Here is a 14,106-nt window from a genome sequence, read left to right as displayed (position 1 = left end):
AAATGGAGATATCACACTTAACCTATCCTTCTGAACACACTGTAGTCTAAACATCCACCGTATTTGCTTCTGCTTATTTGATTTTTTGCAAACAAGTGTCATCTGTCTAGTTCCTGTCTGTGTTCACAATTCAGTGCACGTGTGTGGCTACTAGAAACTGAAATTCCCACGTTCACATAGTCATCAACCTACTTAAACCCAGAACAATATATTATGATGTTCAGTATTATACAGAAGAGCTTTGACATTCATTTTCTTTAATATAGAGCTTCTAAAGTAGCATGCAAGTTCACTGTCACTATCCAACATAAACAGCAGTATGTTGAATGTAAAAATAAGGAAAATAAAAGAGAAAGCTCTAGCTGAGAATTAGCTAGAGCTTATTATAACTGTTTGACATTAAAGTTCAGTTTTAATAAGTACTCCTACCTACGCACATTCAAATTTTTGTCAAATTCCTTCTGTAAAAAAGGACCTTCACCTCATTCAGTGCTCATTGTTCAGTTAAGGCGATATTTGAACTCTTTTGGTTCAAATCTTACAAAAAGATGCCTTGAGGGTGGATTTGTAAAGGCCCTTTGTGCTGCTGTATCCAGCTACCTGCCCGGTGCCTACAAGGAGTGAAAGCCTTCATTCTGTAATCAGAGGAGTCCTTTTTTCTTTTCTGCCTCTTTGACCTGGTCTGTTCTCTTTCCAGCTCCTACCAGTGTTAAACCTTCTATCTTCTCTTTCACAGGCTTAATGAGAGGAGGTTTCTTTTTTCATTTGGTACATTTTCTCACCAGATAAAGATCGGAGCATATGGTAAGAAGTTCAATGACTTCAGACCTCATTAAACATTTGTAAGGACCATTAGGTGAAGAAGACACAATGAGACAAATATAGTCATTACACCTGATGTTGTAGAGTAGAGAGTATGTGAGTGTGAAGGGGGTTGTGCTGCATAAACACACATGGTGAGGAATGCGACTGAGCGAGTGTGTGTGTTCATTGTGAACGTGTGTGGTAGACACATATTGAAATCCAGGGCTCCACTGTCAACACCACTTCTGAAGAAGTAAATTTCCACATTTGTAAAATGTGTAATTGAATGGGGTTAAGTGCAGTTTTGAAATGAGTGAATGATGTTTAACCGTCATCAACAGAAGTGAATGGGATTTTTAATGGGGAGTTGAGCAGCTGGGCTTTGGTAATTCACTGTCATTCTTACATCTGCATCACACTGCTACAGTAAGCTATTGTTTCTAAATGAGATGGAGAGTAGTCACAATGAAAAAGACTGAGCTGTGTCTGTATGTGCATCCTCCAAGTTTATAGAAAAAGGGAAACAGAAAAATTCAATCAGAAGTGAGGGGGAGGGCAACCTCTGATTTGGATCTTATGGTTTGACTTATGTAACAGCAAACCAGCTGCTCTCAAATCAAGGCTTAAGTAGAACGAGCGCTGCATCCTCTCCAAGTTCTTATTGTGCTATTGAGGTTATTGTACAGAGTTGGCTGAGTCGGTGCTGTAATGGAATAGAAACATGACTCAGGGGAATGGACACACATTTACACACTTCCAGCGTAACGATCGCCTGGACTCCACCCCATTTATTTTCCCCTCCTCTGGAAACACTTACAGCTCTATTTCGGGGCACAGTGACGCTGGTCAATGAGTTTACATTTCCTATTGCCAGGCTGTCTTTGTAAATGTTAACTGAAAACAAATGACCTACTGTACTAGATGTAATATTTGCGTTATAGCTACTTATATACCCACCATACTTTCAGTTTCATTTGACAATCATTGTTGCCAAAGTAAAAATCCTCCCTTATCTTTCTCTCAATTAGGCTGTTGGGCTGTTTATTTTCATTACAAATGAACTGATTAGTGGTTTAAAATGTAAAAAAAAGAGTCCATCACAATATCCCAGAGTCTTCAAACTGCTTGTTTTGTCCAACGAGCAGTCCAAAACCTAAAGATAATCAATTTACAATGACATAACAGATATAAAAGCAGCCAATCCTTACATTTAAGAGACTGAAATCAGAGAGTATTTGGCATATTTGAATTGTGATTAATAAACTCATCGTTTTTTCTTTGCCTCACTCCACAAAGTATTCAAGAAATAGTTTGGCATTTTTGAAAATACCCTTTTTGATGCTCTTGCTTATTTTGCTTTCTTGACAGTGCTTCACTTAATGTAATAGTTTTGACATTTTGGGAAATATGCTTATTCACTTTATTGCAGAGAGTTGGATGAGAAAATTTATAGCACTCTTATGTCCATAAAGTAGATATGAAGCTACAGCCAGCAACTGAATATCTTAACTTAACATAGAGACTTGAAGCAGCTACCATAGCAGCACCTTTCAGGCTCACAAATTAACACGTCATATCTTCTTTGTTTAATCTGTAGAAAAAACACAGAAAAACATATTGTGTGCTTACGGCCGGGTGGGGGTTATGTGCAGGAATATTTCTTGTTCGGGCACAGTGACTTCCTGGCACCTAGTCATCCTCATGAGGTTGATAAGCAACCGGCAGATATTTCTTTACCTTTGGATAGAGCCAAGCTAGCTGTTTCCTTCTGCTTCCAGTCTTAATTCTAAAATAAGATAATCTGCTGCTGGCTGTAGATTCATATCTACCGTACAGACATGAGAGTGGTATAAATCTCCTCATCAAACCCTCTGCTAAAAAGCCAATAAGCAAATTTCCCAAAATGTCAAATTATTCCTTTAAGTGAAGCCCTGTAAAGTCAAACAAGTCTTTACATTCAGTATTATCAGCAGCTTACCACGATCTGATTTTGCTTCTGTTTGACACTATCATGAGTTTGATATTGATAGCAGAAGTTTAATAAAAGGATTACAAGCGCGTGTATGTGTGTGTGTGTGTGTGTGTGTGTGTGTGTGTGTGTGTGTCATTTAATGTCCAAAGTCCAGCAATAATGCACACACACACACACACACACACACTATGTTGATCTAAGACATGTGTTCCTGGTGTTACCTTGTGGCATACTGTGTACAAAATCCCAAAGTGAGGACTGGTCAGAGTGTTCTCATTTCGCAAAAATGTCCTCACACACATTCTATTGCACACTTTGTGGATCTAAGGTATTTCCTTGTTTACCTTCCTTATGCTTCACAACATAGAAGATGAGGCAGACTGTGTGTTTGTGCCGCTTTCTATTTGCACAAGTGTTTCTCAGTTATTAAAATCTTGTTACTTTTTCAGATTCGATAGTTTCAATCCATTGAATTAATTTGTTATGATGTGGTTTAACAAACCCATCAGCCGTTTTTCGGTCTTCCTAATCTGATAGCCGCATATCTTGACTGTGTGGGTTATTCTTCTTCTGTGCAATTGGATCATATCGTCACTGGAGGGCCATTGAGGATACTCTCACATCACCCCCGTCTCCTCTGTGTTATGTGTCAGCCTGTCATCTCTCCTCTACAGGTTGGCGGTTAGGCTTGTTACACAGTCTCATAGGGGTCTATCGTACTTCTCCAAAGAATAGTTCACATACTGGATTACAAATGCCATATGCCAATTATATGCGGCACGTACAGTGGGATATGCCAATTAAACATCTATGGCATACCAAGGATTCAGAACATTCAGGACATAGAGAGCATACTGAGCACCCACATTATATCTGCCTCTCTATTTCTGTCTTTCACTGAAACATGTGTCCTCTTTTATCATTCCCTCTCCCCATCTCAAACGTCTTATAAAAACACAAGCTGTTTAAAATCGCTATCAAGCCTCCAGTGATTCAGGGTTTAACAAGTAAAGCTGTCTGTTTCATTGGTTGGACAGTTTCTTGCCCGGCAGCATCAGCTGTGACTGTCCTGACAGGAAATATTGGGAGGCTTTGGGACGACACCTCAGTGTATTCAGAGCCATAATTCTGATGATGCCACCTGCCTGTAGCAGCAGAGACAAAGTGTGAATCATTAGTCCAACTTACAGCAAGAATACTTGCGTTTTGAGGAATTAACTGGGAGGTGAAGAGCCACCTGAGTCTGTTTTGGCTATTAGCATTTTGAAATTTGCTGTTATCATTTCAAATTGAAAGCAGACATGTGCCAGCTCATTGTAATAGCGCGACAAAAGGTAATCACTTCAACAAATGAGCCTCCTGCTGTCTGTGCAGCAAATATGAATTGTTTTAGTTTGAATACAATCCAGTGATAGAATAACATGTAGTTTGTAACTTGGTTAGGTCTACTTTAAAGGTCCAGTGTGCAGAATTTAGTGTGTATCTTTTAATTATTGTATAAATCCATGAAAATAAGAATTGTTGTGTTTTCGTTACCATAGAATGAGCCCTTTATATCTACATAGGGAACGGGTCCTCCTCCAGGGAGCCCGCCATTTTCCACTGGCATGTTTCTACAGTAGCCCAGAACAGACAAACCAAACACTGGCTCTAGAGAGGGCCTCTCACGTTTTTCGGAAGTTCCACAGCAACCGTTCTCCTACACACTTGGAAGGGGAGGGTGAGGGGAGGGATATTCATTTGGTTGCAATCTGCAGCCTCACTGCTAGATGCCACTAAATCCTACAAACTGGTTCCTTAAAGAGCTGGTATTGTGGGAAACAAGAAAAATTAGCTTTGGGATGGATTAAGGTGATGGCGGGGACCTTCCAATACTGTAAAATTACTCAATTCTATCTCCTCTGTCTTTTTAAGTTATTTGAAATTTTGAGCGAGTGTTGCGGCGAAACCCGTCAGTACATCACATCAGAACGACAAATCAAGTACGCAGGAAGCTTTAGCATAAGTCTACCCCTGCTGTAACTTCTGTAGTCGGAGTTTGCATTTCAGCCAGTTGACAAGCAAAGCAGAACACTGAAATTATGCTGTTGCTTGTTGTTCAGCAGCTAAAAAGTCTTTGCAGCCTTCCAGAAAATGGAAATTTACTTCAGAAATGGCTGAAATTCATTTTTGGAGACAATCTTCCCCATTATCAGCAAGTGGTTGTGTGTGTGTTCCGCACATTTTACAGCTGACTGTCTGCTGAACAAGACTCAGGATTTTCAACTTTTTCATCTTAAATCTTTGGATGTTTTAAAACAAACGCACTTGTAAACATTATTTCTTTCTGTTACTCAGCTAAAGGAATATAATTTATATAAAAAAACTAAATCTAATAAAAAATCTGTGCTTAAGCTAAGCTAACAACCTCTGGCAATGTTTGAAAAAATGACTTTTAATTTGTTTGGAAACTTAGACATGATCTTACAGTTCTGAATCATCCTTTTGAAATCTTAACTGTGCAACAGCAGGTTCTTCCCCTTCATTCAGGGTCAGACTCAAGTTCATAGACCGCTATATACTGTCTTATGTCTCTAGCTGCCGCCATTACTCCAGATAAAGATGTATGGAACTTGCATTATTCATTAGTTAGTACTCCAGTTGGCTGGGGGGGCACACCTCCAGCCAATCAGATTAGGTGAGAACAGAGGGGATATTGACTGTAAGGAAAAATGGATTTGGAGAAATCTAAACAACTTTTGGTGAATAAAATGTCACAAATATGTTTAAAATACTCAGTATTTACAAAAAAAAAGAATCAAAAAAGGCCAAAATACCAGATCTTTAAAGAAAATCTATTCAGCTGTTCTTGCAAACCTGAAACAAAACACCAAAGGAAAATACAAACTTCTGCTATAGCCATAAGTTTTGTTACTAAAGAAATGTAAGTTTCATTGGACTACCCACACATCTTTGTGGGCCTTTTCAGCAGAGTTCAAGTGTCATAGCTGTTGCTGAGAATTATCACACTATCTGATGCCCTGGCTGTGATGGTCTGTGATACTTACCAAACACCTTGGTGGTACAGTAATAAGCTGTTTCTATTTCAGCTGTGTATCACACATCTGTGGTATCCCCACATCCTTCCTCCTAACACAGAGACAGACTACGTTTAAAACAGCAAGTTTCTCTTTATTTACTGCTGAAGTGCACATCAAAAGATTGACTCAAGGTTAAAAAACAGACAGACAGATTCTAAGATTTTAATTGGGCTTTGTGTAAAATGATGTTAAAACAATGCCAGAGCCAAGTAACTTTAGTGTTACAGATGTGGCCTTGATGAAGTTTAAATCCTATGAATGTGATTATTTTCAAATCTAATATTTAAAATAATTTGGGTAGTTGTTATATTGTGCCACTTGATGAATAATAAAGAATGTTTTTTCTTATTAGCAATATAATCATAATTAATTCATAAAGCATTTTATAAGACAAAGGTTAGATCATACTGTTGTGTAAAGAAAGGAAAGTGATTTGTAGTTAACAGTATGAATTTACTGAGTGAGTAGTCTGTGTGCAAGAATTGACACATTGCACCCAAAGAGAGAGTGGGTGAAAGACTTTCAATACCTCAAACAATGGAAGGCTTTATTCTGTATCTGTATATTTTGCCAATGTGTACTGTGTTCAAATGAATCATCCACCCTGACCAAAAGTACCAAAATCTCAAAAATGTTCTACTTTCATGTCTGTGTTCAACCTTTAGCATGGCTTATGCTGAAAATCTCTTTCTTTCCCTCCTGTCCAGTCAAATACATGCGCGAGGCAACGCCGTACGTCAGAAAGGGGTCCCCTGTGTCAGAGATCGGATGGGAAACCCCACCTCCTGAGTCTCCCCGCCTTGGCAGCACTCCCATCACCTCCTCTTCTGACCCTCTGAGCTCTCCTCCCCAGCCCTCCCTGTCACTGCAGGGTGACAGGAGGTGCCTACCACTTAAGATGTGTTATGTGACCAGAGCCATGACCACACCAGACCCTGAGAACAGGTAGGTGAGACACACACACACACACACAAACAAAACAGAAGCAGATGGCAGATTCTGTCATTTTTTCATTAAATATTATCTGTCTGCTCTTTGTACCTCTGCTCCTCTTATACTTGTTGCTTTTCATTCACAGACTAAGAACAATTTCATACAATGATTAACCACTCACATACTGTAGTTAAGGCAGCTTACTCCCTTTGGACAGATTATCATGTGAATGTAGAATATGTACAGTGTTGATATATGGCCTCTAGGCTCTGACCTCTTCACTCCTCAAAGGGAAAGCCCCAGCTCAGCACAGCACTGAGTGGGGATTGGCAATAACTTCCCCCCAAACGGAAACATTTACTTTATTCTTTATTCTTTTTTCAGATCCCCACTAGTTTCCGCTACTGCAGCTGCTTATCTCACTGGAGTCCATATAAAATTATACAAACACTGACAGCATACAGACATACAAACATCAACTGACGCCCAGGCAGTCTAGACAAAAATTACATCATTAACAGTCAAGTCAAAGTAATCAAATTATCAGATAACTTAAACAATGCATGTACAGAGGTTATCAAACAAACTAATTAGTCGAAATCCCAAAACAAAATCATCATCATCAACTCTGAGCTCAGTTGGATGCTGCGGTGGACAAGGCAATTATAAAATGCTAGTATGTGGACAGCAGCAGCAGTAGTTACAGCGTTGCTTTCAGGTGAGCAGTGTAGCAGGCAACAATATATCAGCCTTTGAGGAAACATGGAACATATTCATTAATCACCTAAAACTCCACCCAGAATCTAATCCAAATCAATAACCAAAGCCAGAGCCACGTACATGACCACATATCAGACCACATACCCAACCAATAACATTTTTTTAATTTAATTCATGTTATTTTATTTAATTATTTAATTCACTTTTCCTTTCCATTTTTTTGTTTGTTTTTTGTTTTGTTTGTCTTTCTTTTTTTTTTTTTTTGTTTCTTTGTTTTACTTCTTCCCTCCCTGCTCCCTCACATTTCAGTTATACATATATATCATCAATATGTATCATAATAGGCTAATTATTGTTGTTTAGAAACTAAATATCTTTATCATTATTGTTATTATTGTTATCACTACTATTGTCATTTATGCCAGATACTATGAATTATACTATTATTATTGTTATCACTATTATTGTTATTCCAGATATGATCAATAATGCTATTATTATTATTGTTGTTGCTGTTGATGTTATTATTATTATCATAATCATTATTATTATCATTATCATTATTATTATTATTACTGCCGTTGTTCTGGTCCTTGAGTGTGGTGGTGGTGGACGTAGAGGCAGTCGTAAGTCTGGGTAATGTCATATTTGCAGGGCAGTGGGGGGCGTGGGGCAGGGGGCCCGCCTCTCCTGACTCCTTGCCCTCCGGTGGTATGGCCGCGGTCCTTGAATTTATGGTCACCTCCCACTGGACAAACTCTCTCCCAAAGGGTCTCCAAAACAGACAAGCAAACAAACAAACAAACAACAAAAGACAGAGAAGGGGAGAAGGGGAAAGAAGCAAAACAAACAAATACTATAGGAGGAATACCCCTTAGCTGGTCTCAGCTGGTCTGGTCCCTGGGCTGTGGCTGTGTTGCTGGGGGGGGCTGGCTGTCGTGTGGGAGGGTGATGGTGTCCTCCCCTCCTTGGGCTCTGTGTGTTTGGCTCCACCCCCCATAGCCATATTAATTTAATTTAATTGATATAAACTCAAATAGATATAAATTGATATAAATTAATATAAATATCTAATTATTTAACCCATTTTGCTGTTATTGTGGCTGCCTCTGCCGCCATAGGATACTATCAAACAGACTATTATCATTATTACTATATGTTGTTGTATTATTGTTATTATTATCATTATTATTATTATTATAATTATTAAGGCTCTCACTTTTTCTTTCTTCCCCTCCCTTTCTCCCCCTCCTCTCTCTCTCTCCTTTTCTCACTTTCATTCATTCACCCCCTTTTCCCTTTTCCCACAATCAATCCATATTGCTTAGTTGCTCTCTACATTTACTATCTTTTTCATTGTAATATGATGTTGTCATTGCTGTTGTTTGTCATTATTTTTGTTTGTTTGTTTGTTTGTCTATTTGCTTGATTTGTCTTTTTTTTCCCTTTCCACTATGTCTCGTTAACAGTATCACCAATAAAAAAAATTTTAAAAAGGGGTGAGAAGAGCACTAATGGCTTAAAATGAAAAAAGACTAGCAATATTGTATATTTTTCCTATTATCAACCAATCTTGTGAAAAGACAAAAGCATACAGTGAATTGATCCTACTAACAAGTAGTACCTGTGTATCCAGAGCCCAACAGAGTTTATTCCTCTGTACCATAGACTTCCATTATTATCCCAAAACTATTAAAATCCACATGAATGAGACTCACTGTTGAAATGGGATATTTGATCCTCAATTACTATGAAAATGGGCATTATTATTTATTTTTTGTCAATCCCACAAACACCATTCTGATGCTTTAAATGCTAGCACTCCAAATATGTATTAATCCACCACTGAAAATAGTCCCCTACAAATGCACTATTTACTGCTGTTTGACTAATGTTTGCAAAAAACTACAGTGCCCAGATGTTTTGCAAAATTAGTGGCCTTTTTTTTTTTTTAAATGTCTATGTCTATGACCCTGTTTTTTTAAGATTTAGAAGGAACTAATGGACTTGAGGCTGAGTGCAGTGACAGGGAAGGGAAGTTGAAAAGTATTGAGACAGAAAGACTTTTGGATAGCCATATCATTTACATACATGATCATGAAAAGGGCGCGTTGGATGTATGTTGCAATAAGAAGAGTCTGCCATGTGAGTGTAGTGGTGGTACAAGTTGTTTTCTTGATATGTGTTTTTGTGTCAGGCCTCCCTTAGATCGGCCTCTAAAGTTGATTGTCCTGATTTGAAACACTAGTCCCAATTAAAAGGTAGTAGAAGAGGATGGCAGTTTGCTGAAAGGCCGAGTTTTAAAGTAAAATAAATAATTGCACAGTAGTTACGAAAGTGAAGCTTCATTTTCAAGCTGATTGCCTGAACTAGCTGGCGGGCTGCTATTCTGCCATTGTCGTTGCCCAAAGTTCAAGTATGAAGCAACCAAAACATGACCTGCTCTTTAACTCAACAGTGTGACATTGATTGAATAGAAAAGTCTTCTCCTGGGTCTCAAGCCCTCTCCTGCTATCCTGAGGGGATTACTCACTAGTGTTTTTCAGTTGTTCTTAAAGACAGACGTTTGAAGTAGCACTAAGATAATTCTCAGTCAGCGGGGGGTGGTCTGTTAGGAGGTGTCGTCAAGTTAATTGGTTGGTAATATGACAATGGCCCAATCGAGCAGCATGGGGGCAGAAAGCGATTTACTGTTTCAACTCTTTTGGTGTCACAGTCTGTATACACTGTGTTCTTTCTGTCCCTGTTTTCTCTCCCTCTATTACTCTCTTACCATTTTCTTTCCCTTACCGCTTGTCATCACTTCGTCCTCTCCTTTTTTTTTCATGATCTCCTTCTGTGTCCCCTGCTTTCCCTGCTATCTTTCTCTCTGTATCTAAGTTTGTTCAGTTTAAATTTCTTTGTCAGCATTAATGTTGCACTAAATATACTGTCAAGACATTTAAACGCATCAGGATTTGATTAAAACCAAGGATGGAAAGCAAGTGAATGAATCGATTTGTTTTCTTTACTCTCTCTCTCTTGTTCAAAGTGTCTCTTTCTGTCCACTTTTCAGTGTTTTTTTTTTCAGTGTCTCTCCATCCTTCTCTTCCTCCACTCATGTGTGTCACCCTGCATATGTATGATATTAGAAGTCTGAGATAGTTGAACCTCACTAAACTTCAAAGCTTCAGGCGATGGAGAAAACATCAAAGTCAAGTCGAAACAGTGAGCAGTGACTTCAGAGTTTCTCGGCCCGTATAGGCGTCATTAGACTGCTCAGTGCTCAAATTGTAAAATGTAAATGCCAACATGCACAAACAATCAATAACACAAACACAACTGAAACACTCAACAAAATGAAAAATAAGAACATCATCCATAGACAGAGCAAATGGTTCTCTACCAGACGAAGCTTATTTTATTCCTTACTAAACAAAATTAAATAGTAAAAACGCACATTTTTCTTGACAGAAGGAAAAGCAACTGTCACCTCTCCTTGCTGGGCATATGTACAGTCTGTAGAATAAGTTATTGACAGATATTGTATCCATTAGCCAATTACTGTACTTCCTGCCTGTGGCAGTATGATCATGCTTGACCACTTCAAATGCAGACAAGGAACTGAGGTCAAATTGTGGAATTCCTATTTTTGAGGCAGATAAGTCAGTAGTTTGAGAAATAATGTGTATGTGGCATGGCTGAAGCTAAGCTAATGTGCAAATGTTTTATATAATTTATAATTGTTGTTCTAAAGCTGTGTTCAGACAGGAAGCAAAGCAAATTTATGCTTTGGAGAAGGAGGTTGCGCTTCAACAATGGGATTCTCAGTGGAGTGCTAAACCCAAAATCCAATTGGCATGATGCAAATTTATGCTTTGCATCATTCATGCGAAACATTGTCAACTCACACAGACACATTTGCGAATCAGTTCTCACCGCCCTAGATAAATTTATGTCAAATTGCATCTTTCAATTGACTTCATGTGAACTTGTGACTAAAATTAATATCCTTCTAAAATTAAAATTTTTCTCTCTTCTATTTCTTAAAATTAAATTGCTTAAAAACAATGTGCAAATTAGTGAGTGAGCTTTAGAGGTGTTTTTTCGGCGTATTTTTTACATTTTGATAGAGCCAGGCTAGCGGTCTCCCCTGCTTCCAGTCTTTATGCTAAGCTAAGCTAATCGCCTCCCATGTAACCTGGGAAAACTCAAGTTTTTTTTAAATGCTGACATATGATTTTTCCTGCTGCATTTATGAGAGTTTGAACTCAATAATCAATAGGAAGCAGCTTGGTGTCAACAGCTTTTACAGTTTGATATGAAAAGACAAGTTTGGACTGAAAATGTTCATAATGTTGAAGACTGTACACATGTAAAAGCTTTTAAAGACATTAGTGAGGATATAGCTGTAGTTAGACTTTACTAAGCATAAAATTGTGGTTGAACCAGTTAATCCTAGATATTAATCTGTGTAACTAACAAAGTTTTCCTGGAAATGGAAACAGGTTACATAACAAACACAGACAAAAGTATGAAACCAAATTCAATCGCTTTCAAAATTCCCAGAAACGGTGAAAGTGAAAGACTCAGCTGTACTCTCACATATCTCAGTTAATATATTAAACCCTTTAAGAGCACAAAAGGGTTGAACATTCACTTTGTTGGCCGTAACTTTGACTTTATTGGTTAGCCGGTTGTACAAGAAGTCAGGTTCAATATCTCATCTTGTGACATGTGCCAAAGTGAGTTTTTGCTTTGCCCAGATAACACTGTGTTTTGTGGTTTGATAAAACTCTAGGGCAGATTCATAGACACACATAAAGTCCTTTGCCAAATTTACCTTGACCCGCATGTTTTTTTATGAAGTTCCTTCCTAATCCTCGCAGCCAGGACAAATTCCTCTTGGACTCACTGGTAAATATTTAGTAAATGTTTAAATGGAAGGACACCCAAGTTGAAATGTCGTCTGTTACGCCAGAAGTTAAAGATTACAGGGCAAGATTAAATTTACTCTCTGTGTTCCTTATTTTACGGCTGAAATGTTTTAAGAAGCTTTATGTTAAGTGACAGGGAAATCTGGTTTGTCTTGTTGTTTTTTACTAGACTCAGTTCCATGTGGCATCCTTCTGAGGAATTCTCTCTTCATTTTAGCAGATGTTTAAACTGTGTATAAGGAAAGGAGGGGCACAGCGATGAGAAGAGATGATAAAAGACGATTCAAGAGGAGTGAAGGAGACGAGAGGAGAGACTATCCAGAAATCAGTTTAATCATCTTTACTAAATTATTATGCTTCTCCACCTTAGCATACACCGTATACAAAGAAATAAAGTCAGGCTTTCTGTGACATTAGTGATATATTGAAATATGATATGAGTGCCTCATTATCATTTACAGTGTGCATTTAAAAATGTTATGAGGAGGCTTGGAGAGACAGGATAAGAGGAAGTGAGAAGGGTTGGAGGAGGAAAAGGAAAGAAGCGGAGTGAAGGAAAGCAGGAGATGAGTAAAGATAAGGAAAAGGAGAAGACAGAGATGTAAAGAGACAAGAGGAGAAAAAGAATTAGCTCCTAAAATGGATGAAATCTATCTCTTTTTTTTTCTTTCACCATTAGTCTGTGTCATTACGAAAGCAACAGACTTAAAAAACCTCAGTGTCAGCATGTGAGACTTGAATATCCACAGAAAACCTTTAAAAGCGGAGAGATGACTCGCAGCAGAACCAGCATGGTTCCTCACAGTATGACATTTTTCTACAGTATGTCAGTTTAACCTTGACAAGTTTTTGAAAGGATGAAAAGATACACTCTTTCTAATTCTCCTTCTCACACCTGGGTCAAGTGCAAGCCTGCATACTATGAGATGATATGATAAGATTACTCACATACTGGTGCAGGAGAATCTGCCTTACAACTGTAATGATAGAACCTGTTACTGTAGCATCTTTCTTTTTTAGTTTTTAGAGTTTTAACTTTTACTCCTGCATCGTTGGTTTGATGTGGAGAACCTATTTGTATTCCACATTTCATCACATCTTTTACCTTTCTAAACATGCAGCTCTCAACTGTTAGCCCTGCCCATTTACAGCATTTTTAAAATGGCTGCAGATCAGCCGAGAGAGGGCACTTTGTGGCACTGTGACACTGGCCCAATATTTACACACACTTCAGTGTAGGAAACATGATTGTGTTGGAGCCAAGGCTGTAGACCTGAGATGCGAGAGTTGGACTTGGTGAGACTTATTCTGAACCACTCTTCCTTTAGTTGAGACTGAGGTTGAATACCGGGAATTTTTTCCAGAATTTCTCTCCAAAGTCTGGTTTTGTTTCCTGGGAGAATTATCTGTGGGGTCACTGGATTTTAGCATGTGTATGCTTGTGTGTCTGTGTATTCACATACTATGTGTACACTGGAACACCAATGGCAAAATGGCAAAATATTCTAGATTAAGTAAAAGAAGGGAAGTGCAAAATCTGTAAAGGTAAATGGTTCAGCTCAATAGGGACAACAAGAACTCCATCTTAGAGCAGAAGGGCTGATTGCAGACTGGTGTCCAACAAGTAGAGCATCAAGTGCATAAAATCCTCCTAATGTTACAACTAACCTAATAACCTCAG

General features: G+C 38.3%; 1 protein-coding gene across 1 annotated transcript in view; it reads left to right on the top strand.

Moving 5' to 3' along the window:
- The window catches only part of sntb1 (syntrophin, basic 1), a 49,995-nt gene that overhangs the window by 11,043 nt on the left and 24,846 nt on the right, over nucleotides 1–14,106 (top strand). Inside the window, exon 2 of the mRNA XM_067602068.1 lies at nucleotides 6,564–6,801. Coding sequence (XP_067458169.1) covers nucleotides 6,564–6,801 — 238 coding nt within the window. The remainder of the gene's footprint in view (nucleotides 1–6,563; nucleotides 6,802–14,106) is intronic.

Source organism: Thunnus thynnus, chromosome 10, assembly GCF_963924715.1.
Source record: "Thunnus thynnus chromosome 10, fThuThy2.1, whole genome shotgun sequence".
Taxonomy (NCBI): Eukaryota; Metazoa; Chordata; class Actinopteri; order Scombriformes; family Scombridae; genus Thunnus; species Thunnus thynnus.
The sequence above is the reverse complement of the archived record's forward strand: the minus strand, read 5'-3'. Positions and strand labels throughout refer to the sequence as shown.